Source organism: Bos taurus, chromosome 11, assembly GCF_002263795.3.
Source record: "Bos taurus isolate L1 Dominette 01449 registration number 42190680 breed Hereford chromosome 11, ARS-UCD2.0, whole genome shotgun sequence".
Lineage (NCBI taxonomy): Eukaryota > Metazoa > Chordata > Mammalia > Artiodactyla > Bovidae > Bos > Bos taurus.
The window spans coordinates 31,009,171-31,027,246 of NC_037338.1; the positions used below are offsets into that span (position 1 = coordinate 31,009,171).

The 18,076-nt window shown below is 42.6% G+C and overlaps 1 protein-coding gene across 7 annotated transcripts in view; it reads right to left on the reverse strand.

Annotated features, from left to right (window-relative positions):
* Positions 1 to 18,076, reverse strand: part of LHCGR (luteinizing hormone/choriogonadotropin receptor) — a 65,455-nt gene that overhangs the window by 34,259 nt on the left and 13,120 nt on the right. For 5 of the 7 annotated variants that reach the window (XM_005212546.5, XM_059891005.1, XM_015473420.3 and 2 more), the window contains 5 exon segments: positions 10,246 to 10,317; positions 8,098 to 8,172; positions 4,637 to 4,711; positions 2,640 to 2,714; positions 2,474 to 2,551 (listed from right to left, as the gene is read on the reverse strand). In XM_005212546.5, the coding sequence (XP_005212603.1) occupies positions 2,474 to 2,551; positions 2,640 to 2,714; positions 4,637 to 4,711; positions 8,098 to 8,172; positions 10,246 to 10,317 (375 nt within the window). 7 annotated transcript variants of the gene reach the window in all.

An 18,076-nucleotide genomic window follows, 5' to 3' on the forward strand; every position in this document is an offset into this window, starting at 1 on the left:
TGATCTGCCTCTTGAGAAATCTGTATGCAGGTCAGGAAGCAACAGTTAGAACTGGACATGGAACAACAGACTGGTTCCAAATAGGAAAAGGAGTGTGTCAAGACTGTATATTGTCACCCTGTTTATTTAACTTATATGCAGAGTACATCATGAGAAACATTGGACTGGAAGAAACACAAGCTGGAATCAAGATTGCCGGGAGAAATATCAATAACCTCAGATATGCAGATGACACCACCCTTATGGCAGAAAGTGAAGAGGAACTCAAAAGCCTCTTGATGAAAGTGAAAGTGGAGAGTGAAAAAGTTGGCTTAAAGCTCAACATTCAGAAAACGATCATGGCATCCAGTCCAATCACTTCATGGCAAATAGATGGGGAAACAGTGGAAACAGTGTCAGACTTTAGTTTTTTGGGCTCCAAAATCACTGCAGATGATGACTGCAGCCATGAAATTAAAGATGCTTACTCCTTGGAAGGAAAATTATGACCAACCTAGATAGCATATTCAAAAGCAGAGACAGGAGAGGGACAGGGTGGGAAGATTTGGGAGAATGGCATTGAAACATGTATAATATCATATATGAAATGAGTCGCCAGTCCAGGTTCGATGCACAATACTGGATGCTTGGGGCTGGTGCACTGGGACGACCCAGAGGGATGGTATGGGGAGGGAGGAGGGAGGAGGGTTCAGGATGGGGAACACATGTATACCTGTGGCGGATTCATTTCGATATTTGGAAAAACCAATACAATATTGTAAAGTTTAAAAATAAAATAAAATTAAAAAAAAAAAAAAAACAAAAGCAGAGACATTACTTTGCCAACAAAGGTCCATCTAGTCAAGGCTATGGTTTTTCCTGTGGTCATGTATGGATGTGAGAGTTGGACTGTGAAAAAGGCTGAGCACTGAAGAATTGATGCTTTTCAACTGTGGTGTTGGAGAAGACTCTTGAGAGTCCCTTGGACTGCAAGGAGATCCAACCAGTCCATTCTAAAGGAGATCAGCCCTGGGATTTCTTTGGAAGGAATGATGCTAAAGCTGGAACTCCAGTACTTTGGCCACCTCATGTGAAGAGGTGACTCATTGGAAAAGACTCTGATGCTGGGAGGGATTGGGGGCAAGAGGAGAAGGGGACGACAGGATGAGATGGCTGGATGGCATCACTGACTCGATGGACGTGAGTCTGAGTGAACTCCGGGAGTTGGTGATGGACAGGGAGGCCTGGCGTGCTGCGATTCATGGGGTCACAAAGAGTCAGACATGACTGAGCAACTGATCTGATCTGATCTGACAGTAAAATTACTAATCAAATGCAGTGCACCATTGATAGCAATTTCTAGAATCCATTGTATAAAAGACAATCCTCTGAGATGGTCTCTTCTCTTGTTTCACAACTAGCTCCTCATCTCTGCATCATCAGCACATGCTCTCTCTTTCTTTAAGGACATTTAAGGTCATTGATTGTCTTATCATGATCCTGCCATGGAATGTAACCGAAGCAGAATGAGTGAGAAGATGTGGATGTGGGAGCAGAATTGAACACGGGTCACCGGGCTTTGGAGATAAATGAGACATGGTGTCCAGGATTCTGCCTCTGAATGGTGGAGCCAAGGAAGGTGGTTCATGTGAAGAGGGCAGGGATCTAACGGGAAGGAAGTCAGGCAGGTGTACAGTGAAGAGAATAAGTTGGGTTATCTTAGCTCGAACTTTAATGTGATGTGAATCACTTCGAATCTATTAAAATGCAGATTCTGAGTCGGTGCGTCTGGGATGAGCCTGAGAATCTGCGTTTCTTACCAGCTCTCAGAAGACACTATAGATGCTTGTCCATGGACCATATATTTAGTAGTGAGGCCTTACGAAAGAGCATGGAAGGGTTGGCTTGTGTGCCTGGTACCCTGATGAGTGACTGCCAGATGAGAAGACATTATTTTCAAGTATGAAAGGATGTAGGGAATGGGCATAGTTGGTGTTCCTTCAGAAACAAAGTAAGCAGGTTCCAAGGAGAAGGTGAAAAATAACTGAGAGAGAGAGAGAGAGAAGGAGCAGGGTCCTTTGATCAGCTACTCTACCTACTTGAAGAATATCCTTCCAACCTCTTCTCAGTTGAAACTTGAAATTTTTGTGCTCTCTTGTTACCAGGGCAGTCACTGCTCTCCAGGCTGTCTGTTTTTAGCTTCAAAGCTAAAACATCGATGTAGTGAACAATTTCATCAGCTGGAAATTCGGTCACTGTAAATCCTCAGGGCCCATTTGATTAATTTTGAACTTAATGGGTTGGTTGGCTGTCACAGGAACAGATGACCTAGCTGCCATCCCACATGACTCCTCTCACCCTTGGCATTTTAGGTCAGAAAGAATGTCAGCAGTGAGTTAGGAACGTGATGAAAGATAAGAAAGAGCCCACCTCAAGCTAGAAGTGGGAATAGTAGGAGCTGCATGGCAGGGCCTGAATTTGCGCATTTACTTACAGCGTTATGGATTCGTTATTCATCCCTTGAAAAGCATTTCTTGGTATGGTGGTTATGTGTAAGTTATCACAAATTTCCCTTGAGGAATGAAATGAGAAATATTTACTTTCTAAATTTCAGCTGCAAATAGGAAACTCTTATGCATAGCAATCAGCCTGGTACTTACAGAATGAAATTAAATTCAGAGGAGAAGATCTTCGTAACATCTGGAAGCTTGTGGATGCCTGTATTACAGATGCTTCTGTGATTTGGGGCAGGATGGGAATGGGGGCAGAGTGAGTATAGGGGATTGTTACTAAGGAATAAAGATAAAAACAGTAGAAAGACACTATGCAGATAACTCTTTTCACTAAAATGTGGAGTTTGGCTCTCTCAGTAACACTTCTGGCTGTTGAGGATCAGAATTAAAAGCCCCTAACACTATGGGGGAAGTTGCTCCTTTTAGAGATCTAAGGGATGGGGCCAAACTCTTCTGTCTTTCTCATTTGCATTTGTATTTCCAGCTTGTCTTTTTCCTATTGCATCAATTGCAGTTTCCTATTGTATTGCGTTCCATTTCCTTTTGCTAATTAGTGTATTCTGTGTTCTTAATGATTCTAGAAAGCATCTCTCACTTTAGAACAGGTTTTAACTCAAACACTTCAGGAAGATTAATCTCCATGTGAGAAATCATATCCTCATTATTAAAAATCTCCCTTTATTTAGCTACCTTACAATTCAGGGAGTTCTTCCCTGTATTTCACTGATCATGGAACATTCTTTTGGTTTTGGAGCTACTCAAGGCTCTTCCTCTTTTCCTCCCACCTTTTACTTAGCCTTCAAAGAGGAGTGAGACTTCAGTGATAGGTTAGATTGAAGGATATTTTATTACACAAGAATGGGACTCCTTGAGAGGAGTCCAGCGTCTGGATCTTCCCAGCCGAGTTTTAAATTCACCAGTCATGGATTGTGGACAGCTGAACTGAACTGCCCAGCACTCTGGTGATGAAGAAAGGAGTCCAGGTTTCTCTTTTGGCTCTCTCTGGTTCTCCTCCCTACCTGTTACCCCAGATCACATGGAATCCTTGTCCTCTCTGTGACTGGTGAAGGCAGTGTGGGCTTGGACTGCAGTGTGTACTGGGTTGGGGGAATATTGTATTTTAGGGGTGAAGATGCTGTTTAATAAAAGCAGTGATTCTTAGATAACAAGGGGCTGCAGTGGTCAAATTTGGTTTGGGGATTTTCTTATGTTTTTCCAATGTATTTGATACTGCAGATGCTTATGCATCCTGTAGATCCCTTGGAGGTCTGGAAAAGCAGTACACTTGAGTTAGGAATTGTCATCCAGAGTTAGAGCAGCCAAAGGGGCTATGCTCGTGGCCCAGGGCAGGGCTGCTAGAGGTGGTGGACTTTGCTTCCTCTGGGGATTTTATGAAATTTAATTCATCAGGAGGAAGAGAGAATGGACATCTATATCAGAGGGTTAAATGTTCATTTTTTTGTCTGTGAATAAATGATTACTTGATATGTGAAAAGATCCAGGGTGACTAGTTTATAGATTTGTATCCCGTTACAGGGATTCTTGTTTTGCTGGCAAGGTGATGAATCTGCTAGGCTACAGTGGTAGTCAACTTGTAATGCTAACTAGTGGGCTTAATAAGGTTTAATGGGAAATAGAAAATAATGGTTTGGTTTCTATGGCACAAGGCCTACTCAAGGCAATACTTTAAAATTCGCTGAGTGAATGAATGAACACATGAGGGAAATGAGGTCAGGAATTTTTAACCATGGATGGGGGTCAAATCAGAACTGCCTCTCCACTTTCACCTGTGCCCTGTCTATATCACCACCTCACCTTAGAGAGTCCGACTTACCCTTTTTAAAGTGTCCTGACCTCCCTGCCCTATGCCCACCATCACTTTGAAAATCATTGCAAGGGGGTGATATCCTTCTTGGAGGTTTGGGACAAAGAAAACGTCGGGAACCACTTACATGTATTCAAAAGCACCCAGCATAGTGGTTAATAGGAAGTGCTGATTAGCTTTTAATCAGAAAGCTGAAGACAGACATGCAAATAATGCTAAGTATGTGGTTTAAAAATTCTTCCCAACCTTTTAACTGTTTAAGTTTTCATCAGATGCCCACATCCCCTGCCCCTATTGCTTAAAAAGGAAAATTCCTCACAGGTATTTTAACCGAGGGAGATTTGTAAACGCTCCAGCCTCAATGTGCACCAGGTTTTTAGTGTTCTGGATCAGTCTGTAAAGAGAAATGGAAAAACAGGCAGCAGTTTAATAGATGTGCTTTATTTGGACTGCACAAGGCCGTGGTCACCAGAGGGTGCTGGCTGAAAATGGCACCAAGAAAATCAAGTGACTTTCTTGTGCTTGAGGGGTGCTCCCGAGACCCTCGGGGTAGAAACGGGACGATGAGAGCCCGCCGGCTACTGCCAGGAGTTCTGCTTTCAACATCTTGCTGAGATAAGTGTAAGCATTATAGCTGGGAGTCTGTTCCATTCTGCCTGCTCTCCTTCCTGCCCCCGAGTAATAACCAACATCCAGGGCTCCTGGCCAGCTAGATCCTGCCCAACCATGGAGCCAGCACACTGGGGGTGACGGGCAATTTCACTCTCAAGAGAAATGAATGAATTGGCTGTTTGCTCTTGGAGACAAACTGGTCATCTTCGTAGTGGCTGGCAGTCACACTGACCGGTTATTCAGATGGGCACTCAGCCTTTGGAATAGCCCAGGGCTGATGCTAGGGGCTTGCATTTGGGGGTTATTACATCCATTCTATAGATAACTGGTTGTGTGATGATGCCAGGCCTTCTAACGTCCCTGACCTAGTGCTCCCTACTGTAAAATTAGAATAATAATAGCACTTCCTCTGCCTCACAGGTTGGTAGGGAGTAACATAGCAGGTAGAGATAATGCACAAGGCAGGGCTTGGCAAAATGGAAAAGCACAGCACTGCAGTGGTATTAATGCCTTTCCTCCTAGTTCCCCAGTGACTTTGAAAAGCAGCTACATTTACTGTCTACTATGGATTCAATAAAAGGTCAGTAAATGTCTCTGGCTTTTTAAACCCAGGCAACAGCCACGGAAGGAAATGATAATTCCTCTTGTTCTGTAGAGAAAATCTAGAGTATTGGTTAGGTGGATGGACTCCGGTGTCAGCTTGGTTTAACAGGCTGGTGTTACTAGTCGTATGACCTTGGATGCATCACCTGAAGCCTGACTTCCTCATAGAGTGGGTTTTGAACGGTGAATGTGCGCGTCTGGTTCACAGTGAGCCTTCCAGTGTTGACAACAGTGGATGAAATCAGGACGCTGAATGACTGGTCTCTAATCACAGAACTGAGAAGTAGCAGAGCTTGGAGGTGAACACAGCTTTTCCAAATCCAAGTCTAGCGTGTATTCCACCTTACTATAGTTTCCCATCATGGTGTCGATTTCTGTCCTTTACATCCCTTTGATTCTTTAGAGGTGAGGGACTTTTTGTTGAAATTAACTTTACAACAACTAAGTCAAGCAGTCTTGGGCCATATAAGACATTAGGTGGGTAGGATGGAAAGAACTTCTGTTTCTTAAGACTCTTTTGGAATCTGACCACTCATCCATCCATTCATTGAACAAACATTTATTGAATACCTCCATGTACCAGGCACTGTTCTAGGTGCTGGAGATCCAGCTGTAAACAAGGCAAAGAGAGCTGTGGGGAGCTGACATTCTAGTCTCAGGGCCTTCCTTTCCTTAGAGCACTTTATTTTTCTTTCTGTATTAATAAATTGATACTTTATCTATCTATAAATTGATAATTTATCTTTACATCTATATAAAGATAGATATCTTTATCTATTAAATAAAACTGCTTTACATCATGAGCAGTTTTATTTATCTCAAGCTGCTGTGGTTCAACATTGCTTGGGAAGTCTGTTAAAATGGATGCTTGGGGCTAGTGCACTGGGACGACCCAAAGGGATGGTATGGGGAGGGAGGAGGGAGGAGGGTTCAGGATGGGGAACACATGTATACCTGTGGCGGATTCATTTTGATATTTGGCAAAACTAATACAATTATGTAAAGTTTAAAAATAAAATAAAATTAAAAAAAAAAAGAAAAAAAAAAACTACAGATTTTCAGATTTCCAGGTCCAGGTAGGACTGGTAATGGAAATGATGTAACAGAAATGACCTTTCCCCTACCCCACTCCCACCATGAAATTCTACTTCCCAGCGAAGTCCAGACTATACCTTTTGCACTTAAATACCTGTTATTTTGGATTTCCCTCTGTTTGGTGAATTAGTCTTACTTCCCTGGTTACACTGTCATCTCTTGGGGGAGATGTAAATTTTACCTCCTCTGTATTCCAGGATCATTTGACCCTTAGTTGGACATGTGTACCCACATACTTATTAATTCATTATCCTCTCTAGATGATTGCTAATTGGACCATTCATAGGGGGGCCTTGTGGTACAGTGGAAAATACACAAGCTTTGAAGACATGGGCTGGGGTTGAATTCCAGCCCTGGCATTGTCGAAGGTGCCACTTTGGTCAAGTTACCGACCCTTCTGAGCCTCCATTCCTTCCTGTGAACAAAAGGGATAATTACCCCACTTTGCAGGGCAGCTGCAAGGATTAAATGACACAACCTAGAGGAAATAAAGGCTGAGAACGAGTGCTCAAAATATATTTGTTGCTAATATCTTTTCTGCTTCCTTAACTTTGGAAACTCCTCTGCTGATGCAGCTTGTAGAAGTTCAGATTTGGGTCAAACTGGGCAGCAGTAAGAAGCCTGGTTTAGGAGTCACATGACCTGATTTCTAGTCTTATTAACTCTGGCGCTAACTTGCTGTGTGACATCTGAAAATTGAATCAAGCTAGTCTTCTCCCATTCCCCCTTTTTTGTAAATTGGAAGAAAATGATAATTTGGAAAGGATTATTATTAAGAATCAGTTCAAAAACGTCACAACAACAAATCCAACATACACGTGTCAAACACTTTTACATGGTAGGTTTCTAAGAACCATTTACTAAATAAGTGAATATGCCCAAATAGTCCCCAGTGAACTAATTCATGATCTCTAAGTGAAAGTGAAAGTGAAGTTGCTCAGTCGTGTCCGACTCTTTGCGACCCCGTGGACTATAGCCCGCCAGGCTCCTTTGTCCATGGGATTCTCCAGGCAAGAATATTAGAGTGGGTTGCCATTTCCTTCTCCAGGGGATCTTCCCAACCCAGGGATTGAACCCGGGTCTCCTGAATTGCAGGCAGACACTTTATCCTCTGAGCCACCAGGGAAGACTCTAAGCTCCTTTCTAAATATTCCACCACCTCAAGGACTCCATACCCTTCCTTCCAAGGTAAGAGCTACTTGGCAGGACTCCACAATGTCAATTTTAATTTCCAACTTTGTGTTGTGATGTTTCAGAATTTATACAGCTCCCAGGGAGAAGCAGTTGTCACCATGGCAACCTGCAGGACACTGCAGTGACAGAAATTGGTGCCTGCCCAGACCTAGTAATTGCTGCAGTCTTTTCCTCTTGGATTCCTAGCTATGGATGCTTGAATACAAATACTGAGTGGGCTCCAGCCAGCGAGGGTAATAGTGTACAGCAATAAACTATCTGTTAGCTGATGCTTACATTTCAGACAAATTGAGGAGGTTGTCAAAGGCATTAGCTTCTATCTTTTCCAGGGAATCACTCTGAGAGATTTCACTAGGGGAGAGAGAGAAAAAAAAAAAAAAGGAAAAAGAAGCATGAAATAAATGATTGTTTCTGCATGATAATAAGTTGTATGCATGACCCAACAATGGGTGGGGGTGTGTGTCCTTTTAAAAAAGAATAGGGATGCCTTAAGTTGTCCTCACATCATAACGTGCTCACACCTCCCTCTAGGAGCCCGAATGGGCACCTACAACCCAGATGCAGTTGAAATGCAAGTTTCAGTATTTCCCGTTAATGTGACCATTTTGCTTATTTATCTGTGGACTCAGAGTTACAGATTGTTGGAAGTAGACATGTCCTCTGGGGAAATCCAGTTGGATTCCCTTGTTTTATAGCTTTGGGCATTAAAATTCTGAGAGGAGAGGCAAATAGTGCTTATAAGAAGATTCGGGATCAGGATCAAAATGTCTGGGTTCCCAACTCCATCACTCTAGTGAGGTTTTAATTTGGGTTAGGATTCCTGGTTTCTTGACTCTTTACCCCTCTCCCAAATCCTCTTCTGAGGCAGCTGCAGAGTGGTCAACTCCTGAATGAAGTGTCCTTATTGGGTTGTGACTGTCTATTTGTATTTGACCATTTTCCTCACTTTGTTAGCAAACTAAGGACAGAGACTATGTCCTAGTCACTCCTGAATCCCTAGTGGCTTCGTATAGTCTGGCATTTAGGGTATCAATGAATGAGTAGATATGTGAATGAATTAATTTTTTTAAAAAAGAAACACAAAAGTAAAGGAACCAACTTTGCCATATATCACCCCCAAGCATGTGGGTAATGTCAATGTTACCCTAAAATCCCCATATAAGCTATCATTTGCTGCCAGCTGAGAAAAGAGTCTCAAATTCTAAGGTTAACATTCACTGAAGGTTTCAGACTTGATGAGCTTTAGCCCACAGGAAGGCTGAGTCTAAGGCAGTTAAGATCTTTTATGAAAACACAGTAGTGGATAGTTCTAGGCTGATTCATCTTATTCCTACCTAATAGTTTTGCTTATTTAACTGTGGCTGCTTTTCTCACTAGGAGGTCTTAATGCATTCAAAGTTTTCAAAACTCAACATTTAAAATTCTTGAGAGCAGAAGAGTAAAGGTTAGCCTCAGGCAAACTGACATTTCTGTAACCTGCAATGAATTTCCTATAATACGCACTAATTCTTAACAAATTATTTTTAATGTTCCTATGGACGTGAGTCTCAGTGAACTCCGGGAGTTGGTGATGGACAGGGAGGCCTGGCATGCTGCGATTCATGGGGTCACAAAGAGTCGGACACGACTGAGCGACTGATCTGATCTGATCTGATTGCTTGCTAATACCCTAAGAGCAGTCAGAGATTCCCCCGCAGAACCAGGACTGATGATGTAGCATCTTCAGAGATGCAGATCTGTTTTCAAAGCCCTGAAAATTGTTAAGATGCTCTCTGGAAGCATCTAAATGGCCTCTGAGGTCCTGTGACTCAGACTGACATTAAGGAGGATGCTGGAATACTGGACTCCATACTCCCTTTCCATATATGGGCTTTTGTGTCCTAGAAGCTGACCCACGAACATAGGATTGAAGTTATACATTGCACTGAGAGCACATTGCATTGTCAGGCTGCTTTACACTTTTGATAAACGCCTTTTATCAATATAGATACAAATACTGTATTTGTTATATACTTATTATTTAGATACAAAGATAGTCTTCTGATGCACAATAAACTTTCAACACATTTTCTTCTATGCGGGTGTTATCTAAAAATGTGACATGAGGGAACAGCCGCTCTAGCAGAGGGAGTTTTTTATGATTGGAATCTTTTTTTTTTTTTATTGGAGTAGTTTATCATCACCTATCAAAATGCATTCAGTTTGTTGAGACAAGGTTAATTATCTGAATTTTAATGACTCTTGAAAATCATCCCTTTTCTTCAAAGGTCCCTGGATATTATTTGTATTTTAAAGATAAAAATACTAGGGTTTCCTAAACACAGTTTCTCTCCTAGAAAAATTACCACTTTTCAACTATGTGTTCTCTGAGAAAAAATTGTATTTCAATTATGAATGTCTTTTGATATGCAGTATCTTACTTACATTTTTATGACCTCATTAAGTCCTCTGAAAGCTTGAGATGGGATTACTTTGATAGGGAGATAGGTGAGTGATCTAGAAAAGAAAAAAGGAAAGCCAAGAGTTTAAGATTTAAGATTCGGTGCCTTGTAAGTTCATGAATGAAATGTGTGTGTATGTGTGTGATCGCAGAGTTCCCAATAGCTAGATTCAGGTCGAAAATTCTAACTTCTATCAATAAAGAAATGTGCCATGACTAATTCTTGGTCTTTATCAAAAAGTGTGTAATTTCGTGGTTAAGATAGTGAACCTTGGGATCAGATGCACCCAGGGTCAAATCTCCACTCTTCTACTACCTGGCTACAAGACCCTAAGCATACTATTTAGATCCTCTATTTCAGGTCCTTTGTCTATAAAATTGAAATAATAATTCCTATTTCACAGGGTCATTGTGAAAATTAATCAAGATAACCTGTATAAAGAATCGGGCTTGGTACCAAGTAAGCAGTTAACACATAGTTTTAGAGTGGACATATAGGCTTGTTGGGAGGATAGAAAAGAAGCTGTCTTGGGTAGAGTGGAGAAATGGATGGTGAAAATACAATTGAAAACCAGGCAGGTAGGAGAAGGGAAGATTCACTAACAGCATGCTCCTATTTCACTCTATACCATCTTCCCCAGGCAGCCCATTTTAATACTATCTCAACCAGACCACTTTGCTCCTATGGTTAATCAAATACCATTTTGATTTAATGCCATTTAATCTCATGCCATTTGAGGGAAACATCTAAAGAGACTCCTTCAGGCTCTTACTTATATCCAGAAGAACAATCTGAGTGTTCTTGAATTGAGATCAAAGTTACGCATTACAAAAAGTTGAGAAAAGAGTGACCACTCAGCGAGAGCAGAACCAGAATAGGACAACGTACGAGTGATAAAGGAGCCTGGGTTAAGATAACTCAGGAGAAAGCATCTGCAAGGCAGAGATGAAGGTTAACAGGAATTTATCAAGCATCTACACTGATTGAAGGATTTGGCCCAGGGACTGGAAGAGAGGCGGGGAGTGGACCAGGCATTTCAGGAGGGAAGTGAGTATTGAGAGTATGGAGAACAGAAGTGGAGATGCTGCCTTGCTTTTCTGTGTATGCAGCAGAGCCTGGCTTACCGGCTGGGAGAGCGCACCTCCTCCATGACGAGCAGGTAAGAATCAGTGAGATGTCTTACAGTTCCAGAAAGGACTTGCTCCTGGGACTTGTAACATGCTGTATAAACTATGCACACCCACTTCTAACCTTATTTTATCCACTTAACAATGGTGTGAGGCAGGTATTTCCCTTCAATAGCTGAAGAAACTTGATCCGAAGAAATTCAGTAACCTGGACCAGGTGACACGACCAAGCTGACAGAGTCCAAATGTTCTTTCCACTGTGCAATATGGGCTGAAGTATATGGCTCCTAACCCACACACTCTCTCTTCTTTTTTCCCAACTTTATTGAGGGATAATTGACAAATATAATTGTATATATTTAAAGGGTACAACATGATAATTAGATATATGCAAATTAGATATATACATACATTGTGGAATGACTACCACTATCAAGATAATGAACACATCCTGTCACCTCAACAGATCGGTCACATCTCAGTTAACATGTATGTGTGAGTGTGTGTGTGTGGTAAGAGTATTCAGCTCAGCAACTTTTCAAATACACAATAGTCACCTATTCTTTTTTTTTTATTAATTTAATTGGAGGCTAATTACTTTACAATATTGTGGTGGTCTTTGCCATACATTGACATGAATCCACCACGGGTGTACATGTGTTCCCCATCCTGAAACCCCCTCCCACCTCCCTCCCCATCCCATCCCTCAGGGTCATCCCAGTGCACCAGCCCTGAGCACCCTGTCTCATGCATCGAACCTGGACTGGCGATCTGTTTCACATATGATAATATACATGTTTCAATGTTATTTTCTCACATCATCCCACCCTCACCTTCTCCCACAGAGTCCAAAAGACTGTTCTTTACATCTGTGTCTCTTTTGAATAGCCACCTATTCTTAACTATAGCCGCCTTGCGGTACATTAGATCCTCAGAACCTATTCTTCTTATAACTGAACGTTTGTACCCTTTGACTTGTATCTTCATTTTCCCTTGCCTGTGGTCACTGGTGACCACCATTTCTATTCTCTGTTTCTATGAAATTGTTTTTTTCCCCCCTAGATTTCAGAGAGAAATAATACCATGTAGCATTTGTCTTTCTCTAGCTTATTTCACTTAGCATCATGCTTTCCAGTTTCATCCATGTTGCTGCAAATGGCAAACTTCCTTCTTGTTATGTCTGAAAAATATTCTGTTGTGTATATATATACACACACAAGGTATATATATATACACACACCATATTTTCTCTGTCCATTCATCTGTCAAATAACTTTAGGTTGTTCCTATATCTTGGCTATTATGAATAATGCTGCCAGGAATATGGGATGCAGATGTCTCCAAGAGTAGTGATTTCACTTCCTTCGGATGTATGCCAGGTCACTCACTCTTTCTCACTGAGCACAGTGAAAGGACAGGCACTGGACCCTCGCTTCTCTTGAGAAGAAGCATGTTACACTCTTGCTATTCCTCCTGCAAAGCAGCTTACCAGTAATTCCTCTCTAGGAGCTAATGCAAAGAAATTTCATTGCAGAAAAACACTTGCACTCAACAATCTCTTAGAGGTGTTACAACCTAGAACAAGTAATCCAAACTTGGTCCTCTAATTTTATTCCTGAAGACAGCCCCACCAAGCATATCCTTCAGTACCCAAACTTATTTGACAGAACATCTGAGAAGAACAGGGACAGGACAGGGAGAAATCTTCTTATGATGGCATGTTTGCTTCCTATATTTCTTCTGGAATCATGTCTGCTTGGCTTACTGATTAAAAACACAGTTTTATTGCTCTCTGCACTGCCAAGTCAATAAATTTCCAGAGGAGAAAGCTGTATTCTACTGTACCCCATGCAACATCAATAAAACTGACAGCCAAATTCTGATTCCAGAATCTTTATTGCTGGGGATAATGCAGTGCAGAACATATTTTGGAGAGTGTTTACATAAAAGCTTCAACTGAACCCTTCAGAGCTGTTTATTCATGCAAATGCAGCTCAGAAGCTGAAGCCTCTTAGCAGGCAGCCTTCTCCTCCAAAAGGGAGCACGTGTGGCTCCCAGGAGAGCAGTTTGGCTCAGAGCTGACCCAGGGAGGACACCTGAGTGTTTGACTGATGGAGGGATGAGGGGTAAGGAGCAAGGGTTGGAGAGAAGTGAGAGAAGCTGTAGATCATCACTGGCTGCTCCCAGTGACTGTGCAACAGCCCTGGTGCAAGATGAAATTTTGTAGAGTTGATGTTGATGCTGCAGAGCAGGAAAGGCTAGTGATGAGAGTGAAAACAGAGTGCCGTCCATAAAAAGACACCGAGTGAACAGCAGGTAGCTTTATGGATGTGGCTGGCCCCAGAAAAGAGGCCCGGGGGTCAGAGGATGGAGGGAGAGATGGGGTGAGACAGGTGCACCAAGCTTTTCACAACAGAAGTATTGGCATGAAGTGATATGGGGAAGGTGGGCCTATGAATCCTGAACTGTTTCCTCCACAGACACATTTTTATTTTAGTGACGTCATGTATTCCTTCCTGATTCATTTTCCAAGGGCAGCAGTTCCGAAGCATAAACGTGTCTGTATCCTGTATTTAAATGTTTGTTCATGTGGCCCATGATTTGTTAATAACCATCTCAATGTACTCCCTTTGGAGGCGATCCTTTTCCTGTTTGATGCTTCTGTGATTCTACCCATGAAGCCAGAAGCTCTTAGCAACGTGGACAATTGTCCCAATAACCCTGCGGTTCTACTCCTGTATACATCCCAGAGAAGTTCTCACACTGATACTTAAGGAAACCTTCACAAAGATTTTCTTGAGGGAATGGTGAAATGTGCACACTTACCTAAGGGGTCGGCAGGTAGGAGCAAGTGTGTAAAGGTACACGGAGCAGTGTGTGTGGATCTTAGAATCATGGTGTTAAGAGAAATGCCTTCATGTTGATGCATGGCAAAACCAGTACAATATTGTAAAGTAATTAGCCTCTAATTAAAAGAAATAAATTTAAATTAAAAAAAATAAAAAAGAGAAATGCCTAAGAAATTAATGACATATATGCACAATACTACTTGCAGAATTAAAATACAGGCACACCAGACATTAGAAAACATATGAACATACGTCAGGATGGTTGCCTATGGTGCACCTTAGTACCTGAAACTATGCTCCCCCTGCACTGGTACTTATTTTGGCCTTGATTTCTTATCCTGTACCCTGCCTGGTCTCCCCAAAGTCCATCCAGAAGGAAAGCCTCTGACCTTCCTTTCTGCCAATCGCCAGATCTTGAGCCCTGCATTTCTGCCTCTCAGAAGACACTGCTGACCTGGATAGGTTTCTAGGTACTATCTGGTTCAGCTCAGTTCAGTCACTCAGTTGTGTCTGACTCTGCAACCCCATGGACTGTAGCATGCCAGGCTTCCCTGTCCATCACCAACTCCCAGAGCTTGCTCAAATTCATGTCCATCGAGTTGGTGATGCCATCCAGCCATCTCATCCTCTGCTATCTGATTAGGATCAATATAATATCTCTCACTGCTGGGTTCTCACTTGCAAACTGGGTCCCATGGCGTAGATGCTGACCCTTTGCTAGGGCCACCCAGTGCAGCTGGGTTAATTCCTCTAGTGGATGCTGTGGTAGGCTGCCACAGTCTTCTTTTAGGACTGAGGTGCATTTTGGGAAGCGATAAAGAATCTACCTGCAATGCAGGAGACATGGAGACATGGGTTCTATCCCTGGGTCAGGAAGACCCCTTGGAGAAGGAAATGGTGATCCACTCCTGTATTCTTGCCTGGAAAATCCCATGGACAGAGGAGCCTGGCGGACTTCAGTCCATGGGGTTGCAAAAGAGTTGGACATGACTGAGTGGCTGAGCACAGCAGCCATTCCCCCAGATATTGGGAGAGTCGGCAACTGAAGTTCTTGGCTGAGTTGCCCTTCTGGAATTCCTGTCAGCCTTAGATTGCCACTTCACTCAATATTAGGCCTTCTTTCCTGGGTATCCAGTGACTGGTCATGCCTACACTTAGTTGTGCCTGACTCTTTGCAACCCCATGGACTATATAGCCTGGCAGGCCTCTCTGTCCATGGGATTTTTCAGGCAAGAATACTGGAGTGGGTGCCATTTCCTCCTCCAGGGGGTCTTCCTGACCCAGGGATCAAACCGGCATCTCCTGCATTTGTAGGCAGAATCTTTACCTGCTGAGCCATCGGGGAAGCCTGGATGCATAGACTAAAGGTCCAGCCCATTTGTCTTGCCTAATGTGGAACTGCTCATGAAAGCCATCCTGCTTTCAGACCTCCTTTACATCAACTCTTTCACCTGGGCCCCGACTCAATGCCCTTCCTAGCCAGCCCCAGTTGTCAAGGCGCCAGCTCACCTTCTGTCAGAGCCCAACAACAGATAACAAATAGCATTCAGATGAACCTAGTCCCCTTGAAGAAGATTATCAGGTCCTCCTTAATTGTTCCTAATGTCTCTTTGAGGGATCAAGGGTGGGGCTTGGGCCCCTCTTATTTTTTTTTCTTCTGAGTTTAATAATACAGATGACCTTGGAAGAAGCCAGTTTGTCCAGCTCACTGGTTTGTTAATGAACGTTCAACATAATGTTAGCAGGAGAGTTTCAGAATCAGGAGTTTCTTTGTCCCCCTTTAAAGAAGCCCAAGATTTAGAAATCCTTGCTTATAAAAACCTGTCCATTGGGAGACATTTGTGTTATTAAAGAGTTCTTTGTTCTACAGGAGGATCTGATGAAAGGCTCCTTTAAATAGCAAACTCCCTAGGTGAATGAAAAACACGGTTTAACTGACACACTCTCCTTTTAAAGATAGGTATTGCCTCAAACCAATTACAACTGTAGGTTCCCCCACTTCCCCCTGCATTTTAGGAGCTTGGAGTGCACAGATGCTTTCCAGGGTAGGACCACCTGCTGAAGCCCACAGGCTGAGCAGGACCAGAGGAAGACAAAAGCCAGGGAAGAAATCCCATGCTAATCTGGAGTCCTCAAAGCCTGGATGGGGTCTTGTTCACCTTGCTGGAGCCTTTACCTCTTCTGCTCAGAATGGCAGAAATGAAATGTTTTCATTCATTTCCCTCTAATTGTTTAGAAAAGCCATCTGTATTACCAATTTAAGAAAGCTACAAACATCCAGCCATTTTGCATAGCTACACACCCTGAATTTTAAAACACTGAAAAATCAGAGGAAGAGAAAAAGACATAAACCCGGGATGGTCAAAGATATGTTTGCAAATGAACTCAGAAATGGGAGCATTAAACACTGAATTGTTCAACTTTAAAAGAATGTTAATGTTTTTGTATTTATTACATAAGACCTTGTTCTACATCGAACAGAGACTTGAGAATTCCTGCGTTCTTTTCAAAGTCAGTCATTATAATAAACTTGCTTTCATCTTGGAATGAAATAAAAGTGGCTTTCCCCTTCACAAATGATTTTAAACCATTATGCTTTCAAATGCATTAATGTATTTGGTAACTTCATTACTGAGTATGTCTTCTTTTATTGGCCTCTTGTCTTTAGCATTTACCTGGAGGAAACCGAGATGTCAATGTTAACTGAAATATGAAGTCAGTATAGATGGGCATCCAATATGTTAAAGTTTTACATCAGAGAATTTGGGAATACACTTTTAAGCACTTCCTGCATTAGATTCAGTGAATCACAATAGAAAGGATTGCTTGCAAGTGGTTTGGTCCAACCCCTCACTTTAGATGAAGAGTCTTAAGTGGGGAAAAGTGAAATGACTTCCCCGAAACGGCAGGGCAGTTCAGCAGCAGACCGGGACTAGAACATGGGTTACTCTGTTCCTGGCCCAGTGCTATGTCCTACGTTAGTCAAATCACAGCAATCCTGTTCCTTAGGGGTGTGTTGATACACCCCACTACACAGTCCTCTGGTTCTTCTGCAAAAACCTTGCTTCTGTTAGAGCCACCAGCTTCTTGAGGGTATGTGCTCACAGTCTTTAACTTCAAAGTGTGAGTCACTCAGTCATGTCCGACTCTTGGTGACCCCATGGACTGTAGCCCACTAGACGCCTCTGTCCATGGAATTCTCTAGGCAAGAATACTGGAGTGGATAGCCATTCTCTTCTCCAGGGGATTGTCCCAACCCAGGGATCAAACCTGGGTCTCCTGCACTGCAGGCAGATTCTTTACCATCTGAGCCACCAGGGAAGTCCCCTAACTTCCTGTTTTCCCATGAAGCTTTTAGAGCCTACCAGAGTGCTCTTTCTTCCTCTCCCCTGTCTTCCTCAGCACTAATGGCTACATTAAAAATAGTTTCTCTTTTTCTGCACTGTTTTTTGAGAATTCACCAGGTGTTTTGTATGAGCGTTTCCTCTGTTCACCATTGAACTCCTAGTGTCACAGCCCCTTTCTTCTTTCCCCACTGTCGTTCTCCTTGGCCATTCTTCCCCTTGGCTGCTCCGTAGTCCACATATTGGTTTCTCTTCACGCCATCCTGAGTTTCCTCTGCCTAGTAGGGCCTTTCCTGGTAACTCCCACCACGTCACTCTAATGCTCAGATTCTTCTGTCCCTCCTCTTGACCTGTCTACTTTTCTACAAATGTCTCAGCCTTGCATTCGAGGCCCCTGAAACAAAAGCTTAAACTTCCTTTGCCAGGCCTATCAGCCACACTTCCCCTCATATAACCAATACACCAAACTGGCACTGTCCAAAAATGCAGCCGCC